Source organism: Sparus aurata, chromosome 7 (assembly GCF_900880675.1).
Source record: "Sparus aurata chromosome 7, fSpaAur1.1, whole genome shotgun sequence".
Lineage (NCBI taxonomy): Eukaryota > Metazoa > Chordata > Actinopteri > Spariformes > Sparidae > Sparus > Sparus aurata.
In genome coordinates this window covers 10,974,709-10,997,429 of record NC_044193.1, presented here as the reverse complement: position 1 = coordinate 10,997,429, position 22,721 = coordinate 10,974,709, and the positions used below count along the sequence as shown (strand labels likewise).

Genomic DNA, 22,721 nt, shown 5'->3' with positions numbered 1-22,721 from the left:
TTTTTTTTTTTTCTTTCCTATGTTTATCTGTAGTCACAATGACTCTATCCAGTGTGTTGCCTATAACCCTGTCACTCACCAACTTGCCTCCTGCTCGACTGGTGACTTTGGTGAGTGCACACAATGTGTTTGAGTCCATACTGGACTTTTTGTATCTTCTGCATATACTGTAAATGTAAATATTTTTTTTGAAAAGAGAGATTGCGCTCATGGGGTGATGGACATCTTACCTACCTTTTTACATTTTTAGGTCTGTGGTCACCGGAGCAAAAATCTGTGAACAAACACAAAGTGAGCAGCAAAATAACATGTTGTGGGTAAGTAAAGTCTGTAGTTATAACTGTCTGCAATATTGGTACACTTTTAATGTGACATATTATTGTTGAAGAGTTTCATTTGATTGAAGGTGGACAAACGACGGCCAGTACCTAGCCCTTGGTATGATGAATGGTGTGGTGAGCATTCGGAACAAGAACGGAGAGGAGAGAGTCAAGATAGAGCGTCCAGGAGGCTCGTCCTCTCCAATCTGGTCCATTGCCTGGAACCCCTCTAAGTTGGTCTTTCTTAATTTTTGCAGCACATGTTTGTAGAAAAAGCAAAATGGTATCTTATCTACATTTATTAAATTAAATGCCTCACACTTTCTCACGGCTTCACTGTCCATACATGTTGCCACGATTTATGTGATGATGTGCAAATGAGAGTACATCGACATTTTAAGTGAAATGCTGGTGTAGGGCCAGCAGGTGGCAGTGGTCAAACATGACGCTGCGGGAGTGGATCTGTAAGGGAAAAAAATCATTAGGGCTTGGAGCAGCTGTCTCTTTACTTTGATGGCCCCCACAGCAAAAGCCAGAGCCAAGAGCTCACCTGTTGCCACTGCCAAAGACTACTGATCAGGTTATTTGAAAGAAAGTGGGTAGACAGGAAGATGAAAATTTGAAGGAGGGAGGGGAAAATAGGCCAGTGATGAGTAACCATGATAAGATAAACCAGATGTATTGCTATTGGCTAGCTTCATGGAGTATGTTTGGTCATCACAGGGAGGTCATGATGTCAGCCAGGAAATAATGTCCCTTGAGCTGCTGGGATTTAGTGTCTTGCTGTTGGACAAGGGTTTAGATGGGTAGATGTGTAAAGTCTCTGTACATGAGAATGAAAAAAGATAAATGCAATACTCGAAACTCTCTGTTATTGGGGAAAAAGCATTGACTGTACCTCACTGTGATAACGCTTTCATCATTCCCTAAACAAACAAAGCCCCATCAGTACAGTATGTTGACAGGAGTACTTAACGCCCAAAGTCATTTTTGTTGTATTTTTCACAGGGATGAGCACAATGACATTCTGGCTGTGGCAGACTGGGGTCAGAAGCTGTCCTTCTATCAGCTCAGTGGGAAGCAGGTGACTATCACAGTTCTATAAAAAGTCCTTGGTGCTAAATTAGCACATTGTGACTTCTCAGTGTAGTTACATGGTATATGCTGAAACAGGGCTGGAGGACAGCAAACTATTCAGGGAAAGAAGGAGAATGTAGCACAAATTTAAAGCCAATGGTAAATTTAAAGCCATTTCAGCACCACTATGTCATCATCAGGCAATGATGAATTACTGTATTTATAATGTTTCTTATACTTATCACATTTGAGAGGTACTTATACTTTTTGTAATTGTTGTTATCTTAACTTTGTTACTTTAAGAAAAGTCTATGTTTTTAGTTTTGGACATGATGCTAGGGGCGGGGCACTTGGACACTGACTTTCATTTTTAAACAATTTTCATCTTAAATAATTTTTTTTTTATTATTTATCTTCGATACTATTTTATTTTATTTATTATTATCTTATGCATTTTATCCTTTTAACTGTTCACTTCTTTAAATTATCTTTTGTCAGGGTTTTTATCCTATCTTATGTTTTTAGTTTTTAAGGGTTAACTCCAGAGTTTCCTCAGGGGGGTCCTCCACACTGGGAGCTGTGTCTGGGATGCTGCTGGGGGTGCTGTCCCTGGGTCCCTTTGGCCCAGCCAGTCGTTGTCTGTCAGGGTCGGGGGGCCTGGGCACTGGTGCCCCACGTGGCACAGCCTGTGACTCCTCCCAGTGTGGACGGCCCCAAAGGTGGCGTTTCCTCAATCCTCAGTGCCTTGCCATGTCTCCTTATTTCCTGTAGTAAGTGTGTGTGTGTGTGTGTGTGTGTGTGTGTGTGTGTGTGTGTGTATGTGTGTGTACGTATGTGTGCATGTATATAGTACGGAGGGTGGGAGGGAGGGGCTTTCTTTATTATTGTTTTATGTTTCCTGTGTAAAGCACTTTGTGCTACATACTCATGTATGAAAAGTGCTTTATAAATAAAGTTGATTGATTGATGGATTGATTGTGGCAACTCCTACCCTCAGATTCATTGTCCAATAGATTTGAAACCCTGTTCAACCAATTATCTAATGACAGCTGCCCACCTGATCTAGGTTGACTGTAATTGTTTGCCTCCCCACTTTGACTCTGATGTAGACACAGTAGTGTCAAAGTTAAAAATGTTTGCACAGTTAAAAGCTGTACATTTATCTGTGTGCTCGAGTCCCCTTTTTTCCTTTGAGTCTTTCTTATGCAATATGCTCCAATTAAACACAGCTCTCTCCTCCACCACTTCACACTGTTTAAAGGGGCGTTTAGATGTCTAGATGTAGACAGTCTCATTACAGCGCATGGTTAGTAGCAGAAGACTAATTGTAACAATATCTTCTCACTGTATGGTGTTGTTGTGGTGTTATCACTTGCTGTAGCAGTAAAGAAACAAGAATACTTTAGGCTGCCTATTTCTCCACAATATATTGTATTTGAAACTCTTTACTGAGTTTAAGACCTGTGTTTCCTGTTGTAATCAGACTGTCAGGGTCTATTGAAACCATAACAGCACATTTGAAGTGATCCTGCTATACTCTAATAGGCCCCCTCGCTGTCCCTCCTCCCTCCTAAATCCCCTGTGGGCAATGTCGTAATTGTGGACAAATATGCGCTGTTCATTACTGTGCCGTTATGCCTTAGGCTCATAAATTGTCATCGGCCTATTTATCTATTTAAGTGAACAGTCTGTTTTGATTACAACGCCAAGAATTGTTTGCAGTGAGAGAAAATAACTAGGGATTGTCAGGCAGATTTTTTTCCAGAGTGAGGAGAAACAGATGCACAGCGTGTGAGAAGTAATATGATGTGCAAATGGACTTTGAACACTAATACAATGGAGGCCATTTAAACCTATGAAACACTTTCTTTTCTTTTTATCTTTTCATCAAACACTCAGAGGGAATGTTCTGTAGACTTTGATGTGTGTCAGCCCAGACGATGGGAAGTGTTGGCCTCTAGGCAATACATATGAGAGATGCTCATTTGATTCTTGGTTTAATGTCCACTTCTCTCTTTGTCTCTCTCAGATTGGAAAAGACAGGACTCTCACCTATGACCCCTGTTGCGTCAGCTACTTCTCCAAAGGAGAATATATAGTTATGGGTGGCTCTGATAAACAGGCTTCCCTCTACACTAAAGATGGGGTGCGGCTAGGCACCATCGGAGAGCAGAATACCTGGGTGTGGACGTGCCGGGTTAAGCCTGACTCCAACTATGTGGTGGGTCCACAGCTTATGAAGCTAAGTGTCTAGAGGAGTTATAATACTCAGTGTCAGAGCGAGAAAATAAGAAGGAAGTTTTAATGTAAAACACTGATTAAACTTAGAGCAAAGTGCCAGTCTGCATTTGATATCTTTTGCTGATGAGATAGCATGGTACCTCTTTAGCTACACAGATACACACGCCATTTGATTTTACAGTGACACCTTAGCAGCTTTTCCTTTCACCATATTTAACTGAAAGTGATGAGGCATATAAGAATGAATTGGTTGCTGGCAGATTCTCTCAGTTCCACTGTGGAGTTGCTTTAACAACAGGAACACTTTCCCACTTTCGCAGTCTTTTCTTAGAGGTGTTAATAGAATGTACTGCTACATTGTTATCTCTTGTCTAGGTGTTGGGCTGCCAGGATGGGACCATCGCCTGCTACCAGCTTATCTTCAGTACAGTTCACGGCCTCTACAAGGATCGCTATGCTTATCGAGACAGCATGACTGATGTCATTGTCCAGCACCTCATCACTGATCAAAAAGGTGCACTTTTCAAAAAATTTTGTTTTTAAGAGAAGATCTACTCCAATAATAGGTTGTATGTGTCTAGAAGCATCAAAATAAGTGCCAGTTCAGAGCTAAACTGTAAACATTAGCAATATGTTTAATAGGATTCTGATGTAAGATCAATTAAATCTTTCCTTTCGACCATCATCCATCTACTAATATGTAATGGTTGGCAATCTGTTGTCAAATGGTGGTTATCCCATTTCAAACTTGATATAAAAGGACTTGTTTTTATAAAGGAGAGGTTGCAGCCCTCACCACTCTCATTCAACAGAATGCATTGACTTAGACGACTCGACTTTCCTCACCGTCCTTCTCACCCTTCATTTCTTTTTCAAGAAACGGAAGCCAGTCCAGTTGCCTAAGATATAGCACTTAGAATTACCTTGACTTGGGTGACTGAGAACCTTCATCAACATGCTCCCTGCATTTCCTTTTCCCCCTAGTGAGGATCAAGTGTCGTGAGCTGGTGAAGAAGATCGCCATCTACAGAAACCGCCTTGCTATCCAGCTGCCCGAGAAGATCCTCATCTATGAGCTCTATTCAGACGACTCCTCAGACATGCACTACCGCATCAAGGAGAAAATTTGCAGGAAGTTTGAATGCAACTTGCTGGTGGTCTGCTCCCAGCATATCATCCTGTGTCAGGTCAGAGGAGATAGAGTTTCAAAGTCAACTTAAGATTCCTTGCTTGTGCCTAACGGTTTGTGTCCTTGAACATTCCTCACATAATAAGATAAGCAGTTTTCTTCGGTTATGCTTCTCAGACTTAATTCTACTGACCTGCAGTGACACTCTTGTTTTTGTAAATTACACTAAAGCACACTTAACATATTGTGCAAGAGGCCGTAGAGACATTTGAGCACTAATAACATGATGGAAGCAGAGTGATTCAGTGTTTAACCATTCAATTGTAGCCCAAACAGCTCAGAGAAAAATGATAATATCATGAAATTGCTGGTTTTCCAGATGTTTCTGCCTAGTTTGCAAAAGGCTCCAGCTGTGCATGTGCTCTGCAGGCTCTCTCTCCTTCCCTTTCTCAACTCTTCCCAAACTGGATAGAGCAAGACAGTTGAATGAAGGGGAAGAACCACAGTCTGTTGAACCAGTGGGTGTCCCTCGGGCTTCCTCTCTGCTTCTTGTCTCTGTGTGTTTGACAGACGCTAGTAGGGAGGAGGAGCAGCCATAACACAGAGGTTATTTCCCTTTAAATCTGTCTGTGTGTGACAGAGGTGCTTCAGATCTCTCTCTAAGACATTCTCGTGTTTCTTGCCTGAGACAGCTTTTAAACTTTATAAATGGGCTGTGCCAGTATGGGCTGCTGATGTCTGTGTCAAATCAAATCGTTGTTTATCTTTATGGCATCGCTTTCTGACATCGAGCCACACTTTACAGTGTTTAAAACAACAATGTGCTGAGATTTGTTAGACATTTCCGAGTATGTAACATAAATGGTGATTAACAGACTGAGAAATAATAATAAACAGGGGGATTTGGTCAAGTGTCATATGAAATTGTGGTCTCACCTTTCCCACTCTGCTCTGGTGCAGGAAAAGAGGCTCCAGTGCATGTCCTTCACCAGCGTCAGGGAAAAAGAATGGGTGATGGAGTCTCTAATTCGCTACATCAAAGTAATCGGTGGTCCGCCAGGCAGAGAGGGTCTGCTTGTGGGTTTAAAGAATGGAGCTGTGAGTATTTTTCTTTGCATGTACACAAGTAAAACAAAAACATGACACTGAAACATACAACTAGTGTAAAAGCAGTAATGTTGTTTACAGTACTATTTGCTTATTAATACTATTTGCTATTAATACTTCTATACAATAGTACTTTATTTCTCAGTCTTCACAGTGAAGTGAAGTGAGTGAATAACTAATTTTTTCCATCACAGCTCACTGTATTTTAGCCACATACTGTCTCTGTCTGGGCGGGTCCATTGTAAGCCAGTTCTTGTAATGACCTTTCTGCCAGCTGTGTGTAGAATTTTGACCGAGTAATTATGTTCCCTCAGCACCACTTTGGTTAGATTGCCCAAGTATGAAACAGAACATTTCCTGGAGATTATATGTCCTAATACTTCATTCAATAGTGAATTCATGTTATTCCAAAATGGCTCTAGATAAAGTGCACAGTTTGTCTCTGTAAGGCCACATGTCCTTCATCATGTTTGTGGCTTTTAAAATGGTTTGCTTTTAATGTAGTAAAGAAACCATTCAGATGTTTCTAATTAACTTCTCTCCATTAATGTGAATTTGTCTGTTGTGTGTTAAACACATGATGCAATTCTTCTTGTAAAATCATCATGTTCGGTTCCTTTTGCCATTTAAGTTTTACATAAAAGTTTTAGCCTGACATTGGATTTGATTGTGAGAAAGTTGAGAAATAATCCTCAGCATTTCATGATATTCATATATTATTTATATATATATAACACTTCTTTTATACTTATTTTATATAAGGTTTTGAATCAGTTTTCATTGACAGTTGGAAACATGTATTGTGTCATACATCTCTGGTTTAAATTCTGTATCAAAAGCCCAACCTCTTTTTTTTCCCGTACATTGTTTGGTATGTGTGATCCAGGTTACTAAGGTAAATATTGTGATTGGATTGATTATGGGAGGGAGAACTTTTGTTTGGATATGCTAGCACGGGATATGTTTCTCAGTCTCTCTCCATCTAGCTGTAAAACTATCATCGCACCTGTCATCACTGATGCTGTATTCTGATTTCATTCTGCTCGTTTCTTTGATGTAGATCCTGAAGATATTTGTTGACAACCTGTTTCCCATCACGCTGCTGAAACTGTCGACGTCAGTGCGCTGCCTGGACATGAGCGCCTCTCGCAATAAACTAGCTGTGGTGGATGAGCACAACACTCTGCTGGTCTACGACATCAACAGTAAAGAACTGCTTTTTCAGGTCAGCGGAGGGTTACGGACATGGTGGCGGAAACGAGCTTGAAAAACATTTCAGGGGGGCAGTGGTATGGAATAAAATAGAAACATACATGTATGTGTGTAGTTATTTGCATTATGTACAGGTACACATCTTACTCGTATACTGCCTGGTACGTGTTCCACAGTCACCTCTAGACCTTATATCCCGATTACCCGCCTTTACCTGCCTCCTCCCTCTTGCTTTCCCTGCAGGAGCCTAATGCTAACAGCGTGGCCTGGAACACCCAGTGTGAGGACATGCTGTGCTTCTCTGGCAATGGCTACCTAAACATCAAAGCTAGCAACTTTCCTGTACACCAGCAGAAGATGCAGGGCTTTATGGTTGGCTACAACGGCTCAAAAATCTTCTGTCTTCATGTCTATTCCATGTCCGCTGTGGAGGTGCCTCAGGTATGTAGTATGTAGTGAGCCATTGTATTTTAAGTATCATGGTATTCATTGTCCTACAAAGGAAAAATAAGTTTTCAAGGTGTTGAGAATAGTGGGATAAAAATAAAATAAAATACGATATTCTTATTTATTGATTATTTTTCATGATGTAAACTTTGTAACGCTTTTTGACAATTGTGTTGTTGCTCTGTCTAGTCAGCGCCCATGTACCAGTACCTGGAGAGGAAGATGTTTAAGGAGGCCTATCAGATCGCCTGTCTCGGCGTGACAGACAGTGACTGGAGGGATTTAGCCACAGAAGCCCTGGAGGGACTTGACTTTGACACCGCCAAGAAGGCCAGTCAGACATACACAAATTGTTCTGATCCTACTCATTTTACTACTTTGATCTTGACAGAGTAATAAAAACCAACAAATGGCAGCAACTCCTCTAAACAGTACCTTGCTTCATCATCTGAAAACATGCACCGCCAATTTACAGCATGTACATTACCCAGGCAGCCAAACATAAACACAAGCAATGTTTAATTAAATCTTTGAGATAGGATTTTAAGAAGATGGTACTGCAGATTCTAAGGGGCCTTCCTCTGAATTACTTCATGTCTTGTCCCATTTTCAGGCCTTCATTCGAATCAGAGACCTGCGCTACCTGGAGCTCATCAACAGCATCGAGGTAATCCTTTCATAGTGTGAAAAGCCAAGTTCACATCTTTTTTTTGTGCTCTGACCAGAGCTGACATCATCAACATTACACAAGGGCCAATCACATTTATTTTGGTCATCACACATTTAATCGCTAGACTTTGCCCTGGGCAACACTCCACACGCTACACAATCGAACAAGGGAGGGAACCTGTATCCTGAATGACCTTCTTGGGTCCAGTCCACACACACACACATGCAAGCAAATACATACACACAGCAAAGGAAAGCACATACACACATTATTTGACAATAGGCATGCAGAGCAGAGCAAAGTTTTTTTTAACTTGGCTAGCACCAGCAGAAGGTTTCTCTGATGTTCTCCCCAATGAAAAGAGCAAGTGTCCTTTGAAATTGTGATGTGAAAGAAATGTTCATTATATACTGTAAAAGTAGTATTTGTTCTCTGGTATCATTTTGATTGTTGGAATAAGAGTTCAACGAAAAAGTGAGGCTGATCTAGCGAGTCAATAGTTTTCAGTGCCTTCTGTGATGTTTGACTGGTAGTGTGTTTGTGTACACTCATGTATAACTGTTGTATGTGAGTGTTTATCTCCACACACATGCCAATGTTTGTGTTGACTGATTCGCAGGAGCGGAAGAAGCGGGGTGAGAGCGACAATGAGCTGTTCCTGGCAGACGTCTATGCCTACCAGGGGAAATTCCACGAGGCAGCCAAGCTTTACAAACGCACTGGCCACGAATCCAGAGCACTGAGCATGTACACTGACCTGCGCATGTTTGAGTACGCCAAGGTGATTAAATCATTGATCGACAGAAACACACATGTACAACATACCTTTGTATCGATACAGACAGTACGACCAGGAGAGGGCTGCATGTTTAAAGAGTGTAGAACATGTGTTTTTCTTCATCATGTGCAGTTATGCCAAGTTGGGGCCCTGCACTACGTTCAACGGGCCCCCTTTACCGTCTGTCTTTCATCTCCTCATATATCACTGGAATCTCCACATATATCATCTGATCAAGACACACACACTGTGCCTTTACATACGCTGTACAACATAAGGGTAACTTACATACATAGATGCACTTGTAAATGGAGCACAATTGGCGAGAAATAAGGCGAGCGTCTGCTTTTACATGAATACTTTGATGAGGGGGTCAGTTGGAGTTGAGACAAATTCATGCTTTATTATGTTTACATGTGGGGGGACACTTTGATCACCAGTCTTACATTCACATTTCGGAGGCGGATGACACAGTCATGACTCGTTCATGTATATTTGTGTGTGCATGTGTATCAGATTGTATGTGTGTTTGATGTGGCTGCTGTATATTTATGTGGCTGTGTGGCCATCTGGTCCTACAGGCTGTTTGTTTTAGGTAGGATGGACACCGGAGGGAAAGACCCTCTAGCCGCCTGCTGTTTGTGTGACTTCTTCCTCCTGTCTCGGCCTTGACCCACATGATTATGGCTGTCTGGGCTAGACATCTCTTGATCTCATTCCAGATTATAGCTATAGTCTCTGTACCTATTTTTTTTTGTTGTATAGGTAAGCTGTGTAAAAATCCGCTGTCTGCGGGTCCACCCAGTGGCCGTGATATGAAACTGCAAGAATCAACCGCTCCCGGTTCACACAACCAATCAGAGCCAAGGGGAGTGTCTGAGAAGTGTCAATCTTTGTCTTGCGTCTCACTTGCGCAGTGCTTATTGGAGGGAGTTGCGGATTTGTAAGCACTTAAAAACAAGGCGGAGTTGGCGCTTTTCTGCCGGACAGTTAAGGACCGCTGCTTGATATATGTTTATTTATATCATTTAACCACAAGGCTAAGATGGCGGCAGGTACAGTCAAGCTACGTAGCTTGTTGCTAAATCTAGCTTGTTAGCTTGTATGTTCACTCCGGTGTTTAGCTTTGTCTTTGTGGCTACTGGTTAGCAAAAGTGTCTTTCAAGTGACCAGGCAGTTACAATAATGTTAGTTTGTGTTTAGTACGCTATGAAGTGGTTGAATTGGTTTAGAGAAATAAGGTTACTCATGCCTCAGAAAGGCAGCATGGCAAAATGTTGCACCTGGTAACGATTACCTGGTAACTCCGTCTACCGCGATGGGTTACTACAGTGATCGGCATGAGACACTTGTCATTGTTATTTAGTTGTGTTGATCAGAAATACAATAATCGGGGCTTATGTTATTGTTGTTGTTATTTTGAATGCACCTCTGTTACCATGGTTACAGTCCTGCTCAAGGCAGGCTCCTCTGTGGGGAGGGGCTTTGAAGGCAGGGCTGCAGAGAGGAAGAAGGAGGGACCTGGGAGCTGTGCTCATTCTAATATTCTGGCTAAGTCCACTTTTTTCTCAGAACTCCAGACTGCAGCTTTAATATCGGGGTTCAACTTTCAAAATTATTATTGGTATGTTAGTAAGTTTGCACTTGTTTGTCTTTTCTGGCAGGATTTTGTTGGAGCGACAGATCCTAAGAGCTCTAGGATCCTGATGACCAAGCAGGCAGACTGGGCTAAGAGCAGCAAGGAGCCCCGGGCAGCAGCGGAGATGTACCTGTCAGCAGGAGAACATCTCAAAGCCATAGACATTATAGGGGAACACGGCTGGGCAGACATGTAGGTGTCAGTCACTGTATGAAATCCCTCTAGAACAGCATTCTTAGAAACACTGTTACTTCTATTTAACCTCAAACTCCCCTTTTAGATTTTTGTGCATGATATACCAAAATCTTTATCCATCTATATTATCAAACTTCATCTTTGAATATAAATACTTTTTATTTTCTTGATTACAAAAGCAATCCAGGCACACCAAAGTAGAAATGAAAAAACAAAGAAGGAAATATCCATCAGGGTTTTTTTTTTAATGATTACCCTTTTAATGATTTTGCCCCTACAATGGAGGCTTTTTAATATTTCCCTCCCAGTTTTTTTTTTTTTTTCTGTTTTGGAGTGCTTGGATTGCTTTTATAATCACACTTTTCTCGTGTTTTCCAGTAACACCCAACACAATTTTTAGATCGAGCAACCAGTCAGCTTCTCTACTTACATTTTCTTGTTCATATCTAAACAGATTGACACAATATTACCTTCAGTGGTGGAACTCTCTGTTTGACTTGATTGTTGACATTGATTGAATATTTATGGAATGGCAATGATCTAGTTTTTATTTTAAGTGAAAGAGTTTAAGAAGCTTATGACAGAGAAGGGGGCAAATTCAAAGTAGCAGAAACCCTGACGCAGATTAAAAACCCTAACCCCAGGTTTGATTCTGATACTGATACACACATAACCAACTCAGCTATCATGATTTCTTAATCATTGCAGTCTCCTGATTAGACATATAGAAAATGAAAGTCCTCCTCCAATCAAATATATTTGCTGCTTATACCTACTTCACTTTGAAGTTTTTCCCTCGCTGCTCAGAAGGATGTATATGTCAAGTGTGACACCGGAAACTGGGTTTTTCACCCATCTGCTGAAGGAGAAAAGTTAAAGTAGTTACATTTTCAGTGATGTCTTGTTTCCAGTAGTTCAAGTTTTTAAATGAAAAATAGTTGCATATTCCTAGATTTCTTGATTTGCCCATGAGGGGAGAAAGTAGATTTTAATGAGTAATTCAGTGTGTATAATTAAATGGCATCTAGTGGTTAGGTTGCCGATTGCAACCAACTGAAAACTTCTCGCCTCATCCTCCCTTACATATGCACATAATAGGGAATCTTATATTCCATTTCTGCTCCTAAGTCCCTATAAATCCTACAAACGACCTTTAAAGACTGTTTTAACCAATGGTCACTAATTCTTTTTTAAAAGCACATCGGACTTACAGACTTACCAGAGATTTACAATATTTGGTAACACAACGCACCAATAATAAACATTAAGAACATTGAGTATTTAAAGGCATACTTGACGCAACTTAGAAAGTACACTGTGAGTGATTACCTATCCTGTAGCTTTCACTCACACGTGCATAGTGGGATTCTGGGGTTTAAGTGCGAGTTGTCAGAAAGCAGGCAAATTGATAAATCCGTGTCTGGTGGTCATATCAGAACTCCCCACTGACTCCATCTGACCTGTTGCCTGAATGCTGTAACCCTCCTGTGGTGCAACCAGTTGTTCAGCACAACAATCGCTGTAGCTGGACGGAGTCAGGGCTCTTTAACCTGAATCTGTTTCAGCTAGTGACCCTGACTGGTTCATATTCTTTTTGGGGTCACGAGCATAGTGTGATACAACGAACCCACCATGTTAGGGCTTATCTGTACTTGACCTCTGTGTGTCTGCTCACTCCTCTCCCCTCTCACGCAGGCTCATCGACATCGCTCGCAAGTTGGACAAGGCTGAGCGTGAACCGCTGGCAAAGTGTGCGCTGTACTTCACAAAGCTGAAGCACCATGGCTATGCCTCAGAGACTTATTCCAAGATGGGAGACTTGCAGGCTCTGGTGCAGCTGCATGTGGAAACCCGGCACTGGGAAGAGGTCTGACACACTTATGCACATGGGAGGCACACCTGCTCCACTCATCATGGCTTATATATAGAGTTTCCGCAGACAATCACATAAATATAACCTGAGCCACATTGGACTGTGCTAAATAAACTGCTGTGGTACTCAGAAACCAATATCGTGAACTATTTAGTGTTCGTGGCTTGTTGAACTTTTGCAGGGATTGCCAGAAAAGTAGATTGTATTTGCTAAAGTAACCACAGCGGAATCCAAATAATAAGACAATGCATCTGTCTAATTTCCTCTTACAATGACAAACTTAAACCACGCGCGCACTGCAGAGCTAATCATCCAGCTTTGGATTTCTCTGAATCCAAGCCCACACGATGATTAGAGAGTGAGAAGCACAAAACACTCCACTGCACTGAAAGAGTATCGGCTTAAAGCTCTATTCTGCTTCCAATCAAATTCCTCCATCAGGGTGGATCATGCCGCTTAGACAAGAAAATATTGCAATTCTTTAATCCATCTGCAGTCTTTTAATCGAGTTAAAAGCGTTACAGTGATGCGCATTGGCGATTTGCACGCTGAAACAGAACAGCCAAAAACAGAACATCAAATCGTGATCAGACAGTTCTGCTGTGGTGTCTAAGGACGTCTTCCTGGATATTTATTTGATCCTCAGAGAGGGAAAAAAAAGAGCAGAGGGAGCGAGGGAGGCAGAGGTTGAGCGAGCTGTTAGACTTTATGTGCTTCAGCGGGGGAGGCGGACACCCAGACAGGACAGAGCATAGACTATAGTTACATCGGGCCATATGGATGCTATTCACTGCACTTTTCTAAAACAAAGTATTTCTTTAAGTGACTTTGGGTTCACTGGCCTGGGACACACACATACTCCCTTTCTCTCCTTTACCGTATGGTATGAGCAGTGTGTGTTTCTTGGCTCAGGTTTTGCCACAGGACATTTATTCAATCAGTCACTATGACAGGCGAATATACGTCCACAGGGCACTACAACAGCTCTTTATATCCCGTCATTCACACAGGATAAGAGCTGCAGTTTTAGTTGTAATTGAGTGTGAAATCAACTTAGCTCATACACTTTTCTTTGTTGTCAGCTAATTAATAATGCTGAAGCAATGTTTGGAGAGGAAGTAATGTGTGCTACTCTGAATAATGTGTGGCAATTCGTTTGTCCCTGATCAACTGCCGTTCAGCCCTAATTACCCAGGGCAGCCCTCAGGCTCTTCTCTATGTGTTACAATCTGTGGGATTTGTACATTCTCTTGTCACATTCACTGTATAACATCTCTCATTTTTGCTTCTATCTGTCCATTTTTCTCAGGCCTTCTCACTGGTGGAGAAACACCCCCAGTTCAAAAATAACGTCTTTGTGCCTTATGCCCAGTGGTTGGCTGAGAACGACCGCTTTGAAGAAGCACAAAAAGGTAAGTTTGGATCAGAATTGGTACCAGTTCGATTCAATATCAGTATCAGGTGCTGATCCATGAACCAGTCCAGAATAAAAAGTGTGATTGATTGATTGACATCACTGGAGGCAATTTATCACATTACATGCAGCTTCGTCTTGAGAATTTGTACAACTTTTTCCACATATACAGTAGTACTCCCCAAGAACTGTAAAAACACTAATGAGTAAAATTGTGTGATTTTGCCTTTAATAATGGGCTAATATTAAAACCTGAAAGCAGTGGATTGGTGCAGCTGTAATTTGTTTCACAATCGGAGCTACACCTTGAATATGCCTGTATAAGTTGTGCCAATGCACATGTTCACTTTCTTCTTTTAAAAATACAAGTTTCCAGGGCTATTTCAGAGAAGTCTACAGCTGCAGCCAATGTTTACATATGGAAGTGATAAAGCCTGGCCGGCTCTGGACATTTTTCACTACTTCCTTAAGATTTTCTGTATCCACTGTAAAACATGATCCTCTTTGCCAGAGCGGAGCAGAACAGAGCTGGGCTGCCTGTTAACTGAATGACATGCATGCCTGTAATCACCAGTGCTACAAGCGGCTCTGATGATGATTACCAACTGTAACCATAGTTATAATCAGCTCATAGATTTATAATTATGATCTCAGCAGGCATATTTCCTCCTCTACATAATCTTCCACTGCCTGTCTCGACATAACTGAACAGGCCTGATTGTATTGGAGCTTGCTCATGGTCATGGATTTTGCTGATCGCATGCATTTAAGTGAGGCAGTATTGTGTAACTAGTGATTGTAATTGAGTCCAAGATTCTGGATTCTCGGCTGCCCACTTTACTTCTCAATAACAGCTTTCGAAGTGGTTCATACCAGACTCAATTGATAATGGGCACATAGCTTGGTGGCTTAAGTGAAGCTCAGTTGATCCCAAAAACGGGTTCTGGACCTCAGGGAGGTCCATCAAAAGTGGTTTCGAGTGGGTCTGCAGCATTTTCACAATCACCAGTTTGATTGTTTTTTTCTCTCTTGTCTTTTGTCTGAAGATATCTCCTTACATTGGTAATGTTTCTCAGCCCTATTCACTCTGGGCCTTACAAAACTAGATCACTCTGAAGTCTTCTAATTGATCTGTAAGAGTTATTAACCTCTCCGAATAGGAAGCAGACAGTAACGCGTCACAAATTTGCATCAGTGTCATACTATTAACTTGATTGACCTGATTTCTCTCATCCACACAGGAAAAAACATGTTGGGTGCTGAAATTACAGTTGCTCTAAAACAACCTTTTTTTAAAAAAAAAAAAATCTATTTACCATTATAGAACATAGCATAGTTTGTTTGTTTGTTTGTTTGTTTGTGAGCTTTTACCAGAACATTTTGAGAACCACTGCTGTACTCTGCATCTTTCTCAGTTTGTGTTTTATGTTTCTATAACGGGGAACATGTGTGTGTATGCTCCTTGCTTACCTTAACCAAAGGCAGCTGAATGTTGTTTTTATCCAGTTAGGTAGACTGATTAATATTTGCCGGTAATATGTCCTGAACCCTGCTGTGATTGCCGGGGCAGGGTCAGTGGTGGGGTCGCCTCCCCAAAGCTGCTTATAATTACCCTCTGATAGGAACAAAAAGAATAGAGCTCGTGGTTATTAGGACTTTCAAGTCAAAGTGCATTAGTGTTTGGAGCAACCTCCTTGTTTTGACTTATTTTAGTTATTACATGGAAAAAATGGGGAAAACTTTGTCTCGTATACATTAAAGACAAATTGAGCTTGGCATTTAGCTGGTGTGCATATGTGGTTCAATTTGCATTTTTTAAGTGTAAAGTTCAGTAGTTTGAGAATGCAGTTAATTTAAAATAAACAGCTAATCTTTTGTGATTCTTCACAGAAGCAGGTGAGTAAACACAATGCATGAATCTAAAAGGACAGATTTTTCAACGTTTGTATTTGCTTAGTTTTCATAAACACAAATCATAACTTTTGAAAACTCTCTGTTCCAATATAAAAGAGATTCAGCCAATTTACATTTACATGGACCCTGATATTTCACTGATAATCATTATAATATCCCCATCAAAATATAAATGCTTCATTTAACCGCCTTATGCAGCTCACTATGAATCCATTTTTAATCAAATCGAGACGGGTGGCGTAAACCTTTGACAATCTTTTCAATAGGAAAATATTAGCTCCTAATGATCATGTGAGAACTTATTCTAATTGTTTCTCTCTGGTTAGAATAAAAATATTCTTTCTGCACATGGTCACCTCTTGCGGGGGAAACATTAGGTGACCTTTCTTCCAGGAGAGGCAGAAACATGGGGATTGCAGCGCAAAACTGGTCTGGGGCCCATACAGCTGTTCTGTTGGACATCTTGAAATATTCAAGGATTCTTGAATTCCTGTTGAATGATGGTTGAAAGGCTCGAAACAACGCGTAGTTCAAACAAGTGTTTACAAATATGAACTCGGAAGTCGGAATCCAAGTTTACTGTTCTTGATTACCTGTAAAGGTCCTGTAATGACACATTGTGGGTCCATTGTGAAAACTGCATAAACAGGTGGTGCAAATGAATGAATAACTAGAATGTTCCCAAAGCTGAAAAAAAATCTTGTTCTTTTGTTGTTATATTTCAGGCAGATTAGATGCTGAACAGTGATTGAAACGACTGTGCACATGTCAAAATAGTTACAGTACATTCTGATTAAAAGCTTTGGGGTATGTAATTAACATGGATCACTTTATTTAGTGTCTGTGTAAACCGCTAAGCAGGAATCTCTAATCAGAATGATTTCAATTGTATTTGAAAAATATTGTTCATGTAACCACAGCTAATATCTGTTAGCTCTTTCCTATTAACATCCTTTACCAAACGAGACATGAGAGACACACTGAAACTTCATACAAAGAAACAAGAAAATAATATAGTTTGATGAAGAGAATAATTCTGGAAAGTACAGTGAGAAAACACAACAATGACAAACTTATTGCCAAAGATGTTACCCAAATATAAATAAATGAAGCAGGATGTCTGGGCTAACACTTGAAATCAAGCATTTCTTCAAGGTGAGACAGTTTTTCAAGGACACAAAATGATCCATCCATCACTATTCCCTGTCTGTGTTTCAATCTTTAGCATTTCACAAGGCAGGGCGACAGAATGAAGCCGTGAAAGTCCTGGAGCAGCTGACCCACAATGCTGTGGTGGAGAACAGGTTCAACGATGCGGGGTACTATTACTGGATGCTGTCCATGCAGTGTCTAGACATTGCCAGAGGTAGGACCCAACTCCTCTGCACTGGAAAGAAGCACATTTCGTCGTTAGATTGATGCATCTATGTGTTCTCACTGAACATTCTGTTGCATCTGTGTTTGACTGAAACAGAGAGTGAAGATCAGAGGGGTGAAATGCTGAAGAAGTTTGAGCGTTTTCAGCATCTTGCTGAGCTCTACCACGTCTATCGCTCCATTCAGCGCTACACGGTGAGAACATGCTACTGTTGTCAACCCTAATCTTTTATAGCCAGACCAGACAAAAGTGGGAGGAGGCCTTAGAAATCATGAGGCAGCCGTATGACTGGCTGTCATATCGAAATCCCTGTAAACAGCGCCTGCTATGTGGTCAGATTTCTTTTTGGATACAAACACATTCATGTTTCTAATATAGGTTTTTTTCAGTGGAAGGACACTGACAGGCCCTCTGCATTGCTGCTCACTTTTTAATCAACTTTTGCTCTCAGATTTCTCCAGACTGCTGTGAGTTTGACAAGAAAGAGGTCTGGCTCTGCAAGATTATGTCAATCCAAAAAAAAAAAAAAAAGAAAGAGAATCAGGGTAAAGAAGAAATTAAGATATCCACAGAGGTTGTGAGGAAAAGTGAACAAAAGTTGAGTTCAGGGTATTAAGTCCAGGTGGAGAAACTCTAAGGAGAATTTAATCAGCTTGAACTACCATTATTTTTACTAATGTTCTACTTAAAAGTTGACTGACAGAAAATTTCTGATGGACGTGCCACACATAACTGCTTATGGTGATAAATGATTCACTTCCTGAAACCTCTCTGACCTCTATCACCGTAGTAACCAGCTGCTTGATTGATCATGATGACTTCCTAATCAGTGGTCTTCTCCAAACCGTTCCAGCCCTAACCTACTGACAAACAAGCATTTTCGTGGTTATGAGCAACTATACGGGTGACCTGGCCTGTGTCAGTGTCCTCAGTTTGTTGTTTCAGCTTTCTGCTCGGCTCTGGTCACACCCCTCTGCAACAGTGAGGCATCGCTGTGATCCAGAGCAGAGCAGGAAACCTCTATATCTCACTTCAACTCTCATGGGCAGGCACTATAGATTTGAACTATCAACTTTTTGGGATAAGGTGCTGTTAGTGATTGCTTTAGCAAACTCCTTTTTCCCTTTCAGAGCCCCACGAGGTGGGATGAGGCACTGTAAAGGGTTAGGCTGCTTTCAGACCAGGTTAAACGATTAGGAATGGGAGAGATGGAGGTTTAAAAAATGTTAAACCTGCATATTTTTTATCAGAGATTTCTCTCACTCTATAATCCCTTCATTTTCCATCTCTCATTTTTAACCATTTGTATCTCCAGGATGAGCCTTTCAGTTCCCACATGCCAGAGACTCTCTTCAACATCTGCAGATTCCTCCTGAACAACCTCACCAAGGACATTCCTCAAGGCATTTCCAAAGTGTATCCTTCCATTTGAGAACGTACACGTACCGGGGATTTCAAGCAAATATTTTTAGAATAAGGTATTGTGGGGGACTTACTTTCTGGAAAAGACCAAACATGCCAATCTGAAATCAAGAGTGGCAGAGACGGTGATGATAAAGTGGTGGAGGAGAGATGGAAGTATGAGAGAGAACGGAAGAGCTGGCGCCACTGCGGAAACCATGCTGCAGCTGAGAGAAAAGGGGTGATGATGCGGAGGAGGAGACGATGCCAGCGACCGGCGCATTCTCCATTATCTTAACAAATGCTTTGATTACTGAACTTTGTGCATACGTGTGCACACATAAACAAACCAAACAATGTGCTTTAATTTGGAAAAACATACCCACAGAGCCAACCACACCCACAGCCACGCAGAGAAATCCATGTGGTCCCACACAGCGGAGGCAGAAAATGAGGAAGGAAAGGCTAATCCTCCGTGGAGGAAACCAGACTGAGCAGCTGGGATCCTCTGTGGCCAAAGTGAGGTGTTCCAGAAACTTAGAGCTCAGATTTATAGACTTAATGTTGGACTTGGTTTGAACAATTAAACACAGTGTCGCAGAGAAGCTGCGATAAACAAGCGAAACAATAGGAGGACACGCATTTATCAACAATCCCGGCAGTGGAACATAACTGGGTGTGTGGGAGGAGCAGGAGAGAAGCTGAGTGGAGTGGAAAGGAGAGGAGTGGTGTTAAGTTGTAGGTGATGGAGGAGAGCCAGCATAGAGCTGTTTGCAGCTGCAACTCATTGACCTGTCATTGCCACTCTTGGAGCTGCTCACTTCACAATCTGCCTCCATATAAATACAAATAAGCAACTATTTCCTCAACTGAAACACAGCTACAGCCACACAGGCCTGTGTAAGCACACACACACACACTTGCCGAGTTATTACTTTCAAGGCATTAGCCAATGTTGCTGGCTCAACAAGGCTGATGTTCTACTAATTAAAAGAAATGAGGGGATTGACAATTATACCTATTTATAAATGCACACAAGTGTAAACATAAAAACATAACAGAAAAAGTAATTAATTTTGAAAAAGACACCTAGAAATGAATAATATCTCGGTGAAGCTATATTTAGACTGCCAACGATTCCACTTACTTGTTCCCTTTAGTTTTCCTTGACCTGATTACCAGCAACACTTTGTATGCGTTGGCCAAGCAGAGTCGAAAACTGGGTGCGTATAAGCTTGCCAGGTATTCCTACGAGAAGCTCCAGGAGCTGCACATCCCCTCCCGCTTCCAGGATTCTATAGAGCTGGGCGGCCTCACCATTCGCTCCAAGCCTTTTCAAGACAGCGAGGTGTGTTTAAAAGTCAGACTTGCTGAAATATTCATTCTCAAATATATCTTTGTTCTTTTTTTGCCCCTGTGTATGTCGAAAAAGGATGAGTAAATTATCACACTCTGTTTTAATTTTAGTTTAACACAGCGTCCGACCATTTTGAAAACATGTTTTTATTTTTTTATGTTAGCTTTGGAGATATTGTCTGTAGAGATGTCTGTCTTTTCTCTTGTAGTGGTGCTCTGTTGGGAAAATCCTCTTTGGGCTGAAGTGATTATTTTTTAATTTTATCTAGGTTTTAATAGTATATTCATGGAAATATTAAAGAAGTCCTCCTTGGCTGAGCTGAAACATTAGCTAGCCTTTCCTCCATGAGTAGAAAAAAACTCAGCAACTCACACCAAACAAAACAATCTAGCCTGATAAGTAGCACTACAATTATCAGGGAAGATCTGTCAATTTTAGGCTGAACTGCCCCTTTAAACTTCCATGTGTTCCCTCCAGGACCTTATTGAGGGCATGATGTGCTACCGCTGCTCCACCAACAACCCCCTGCTGAACAACCAGGGGAGCGTGTGCATCAACTGCAGACAGCCTTTCATCTACTCGGCTTCATCATATGGTCAGTGACACACAAGCAGATTGTGCGCAGTGTTTGCACAAGAGAGGACTCCATATGTGTCTCTAATGTAGCGTGTCTCCTCGTGTGCAGAGGTGTTGCCCCTGGTGCAGTTCTACCTGGAGGAGGGCATCGGTGATGAAGAGGCTGTGTCTCTGATTGACCTAGAAGTTCCACACATGGATCAGGGGGATGCGCGCTGGCACGATGTAGACAATGGCGGTATCCTTTGTTCATCAGTACAATAAAACGGCACATTAATACACGCGGACAGAGTGACAGATGATCCACATGCCTTGTATGAATAATTAACTCCTCACCCTGCTGGTCCTGAGTGTGTATCCCTGCCCCAACACATTGCACATCTCTTGGAAATGAAGTCACGTGACTCCCCTCTGCCTTGTGACAGTTCTAAGAAGCTGTTTAGTCTGCGCTGGCCTCGATTCTGCGCTGGTGGGTAAGCTGTCAGAGCTAAGTCATCTTAGCTCTTGAGCTAATAGGGTTAGCGAGGCTCTCCTGTCTCATCTTAATGACACTAACCCTCCGAGAGCCATAGCCACAGCCCCAGTGCAGGGATTAACCTGCATTAGCCGGCAGACACTCAAGGGCACTGAGGTCTGCTCTGTTCCTCCCGAGCTATGACGTGACTGACAGCCACAACTGATTGGCATTTCAAGCACTCTCACTTTTAGAATATTCTCTGGGGGATAATTTTAGAGGGGCTTTTCCTGTTTTGAGAACAGAAAACATACATTACGTGTACAATATGATGTTGACGTGTGAAATGTTGAGCTATTCGTTCTTAATTAACACCAATCAGAGCTGCAGGCTATGAGGATGGGTGATGGTTTGAATGATTCAGAGGAAGACCCGTTCACAGCCAAAATGAGCTTCGAGGTAAGGAAGGACAGAGGAGATGAGGCGATTAATATTCCACCAACTGGGCAGACCAGCTGGAGAGGGTGAAAGGACGGGGTCCAGAATAAAACATGGATGTGTTTGTGTGTCTGTCCGAGCAGCAGGGGGGCTCGAACTTTGTCCCAGTCAAGGTGAGTCGTTCGGTGCTGCGCTCGATGAGCAGGAGGGACGTCCTGATCAAACGCTGGCCCCGGCCGCTCAAATGGGAATACTTCCGCTCCCTGCTGCCTGATGTGAGCATCACCATGTGCCCCACCTGCTTCAAGGTACACCATTTATAAGACACACCCGGTGCGAACCACAGACAAACTTTATCTGCCTTTCTTTCACTTCCCTTTTTATTCTGGAGTGTTCCAATGTTCCTATCTTTGTATTTCCTTGTAGATGTTCCACAGTGAGGATTACGAGCTCCTGGTGCTTCAACACAACTGCTGTCCTTACTGCCGAAGACCCATCGACGAACCAAACTGATCCACTTAAAACTAGTCCAGCAATGTTAATAGATTCTCGTCCCCTCAAGCTAATCTTTCTGCCCTTTTCTCACATTTCCTCATTTCTGTTTTTTCCATTGTCAGTGTAAAATATGTAGACATCTGTTCTGTTGTTGTAGCGTTACTGTGCGACATGCTATTCTTCGAGCGTTTTCTCAAGAGCAGTAATAGCTGTAGTGTTTGTGTGTCGGTCATTATAGAGTGTGAGAAAAGTGCAGCGTCAGCCAATCAACCCAAATGGATTATAAGGATCAGATTACCTTGGGCTGTAACTGATTACATCATTGTTTTAAAGGGAACACGGGTGTACAGTGTAAAAAAAAAGAAAATTGCTGTGATGACAAATTTATTTAGAAAAAAAAACAACAACACTATTTTAGGCTGATGGAAAACATTTATTTGTTATGTAGACCATGTTGTTATTTACGAGATACATCTGCCAACAAATGCATTCCACGGGCTTATATTCTGCATACTGTATGATTCATAATGGTATGAGCCTCATATTTTTATATATTGTTACAAAGGGAAAAACAAACTTTTCAATAAAATATTTTGGTATTCTGTA

General features: G+C 41.6%; 1 protein-coding gene across 1 annotated transcript in view; it reads left to right on the top strand.

The window, feature by feature from the left end:
* The window catches only part of ift122 (intraflagellar transport 122 homolog (Chlamydomonas)), a 24,335-nt gene extending 1,614 nt beyond the window's left edge, over positions 1 to 22,721 (top strand). Inside the window, exons 5-29 of the mRNA XM_030424254.1 lie at positions 34 to 110; positions 251 to 317; positions 407 to 553; positions 1,329 to 1,404; positions 3,427 to 3,618; positions 4,014 to 4,152; positions 4,623 to 4,825; positions 5,728 to 5,865; positions 6,935 to 7,099; positions 7,330 to 7,527; positions 7,723 to 7,863; positions 8,147 to 8,200; positions 8,823 to 8,984; positions 10,646 to 10,812; positions 12,511 to 12,682; positions 13,998 to 14,100; positions 17,242 to 17,382; positions 17,491 to 17,588; positions 18,710 to 18,810; positions 19,978 to 20,143; positions 20,630 to 20,747; positions 20,838 to 20,966; positions 21,565 to 21,641; positions 21,764 to 21,928; positions 22,047 to 22,721. Of these exons, the coding sequence (XP_030280114.1) occupies positions 34 to 110; positions 251 to 317; positions 407 to 553; positions 1,329 to 1,404; positions 3,427 to 3,618; positions 4,014 to 4,152; positions 4,623 to 4,825; positions 5,728 to 5,865; positions 6,935 to 7,099; positions 7,330 to 7,527; positions 7,723 to 7,863; positions 8,147 to 8,200; positions 8,823 to 8,984; positions 10,646 to 10,812; positions 12,511 to 12,682; positions 13,998 to 14,100; positions 17,242 to 17,382; positions 17,491 to 17,588; positions 18,710 to 18,810; positions 19,978 to 20,143; positions 20,630 to 20,747; positions 20,838 to 20,966; positions 21,565 to 21,641; positions 21,764 to 21,928; positions 22,047 to 22,133 (3,283 nt within the window). The 3' untranslated portion in view covers positions 22,134 to 22,721. The remainder of the gene's footprint in view (positions 1 to 33; positions 111 to 250; positions 318 to 406; positions 554 to 1,328; positions 1,405 to 3,426; positions 3,619 to 4,013; positions 4,153 to 4,622; positions 4,826 to 5,727; positions 5,866 to 6,934; positions 7,100 to 7,329; positions 7,528 to 7,722; positions 7,864 to 8,146; positions 8,201 to 8,822; positions 8,985 to 10,645; positions 10,813 to 12,510; positions 12,683 to 13,997; positions 14,101 to 17,241; positions 17,383 to 17,490; positions 17,589 to 18,709; positions 18,811 to 19,977; positions 20,144 to 20,629; positions 20,748 to 20,837; positions 20,967 to 21,564; positions 21,642 to 21,763; positions 21,929 to 22,046) is intronic.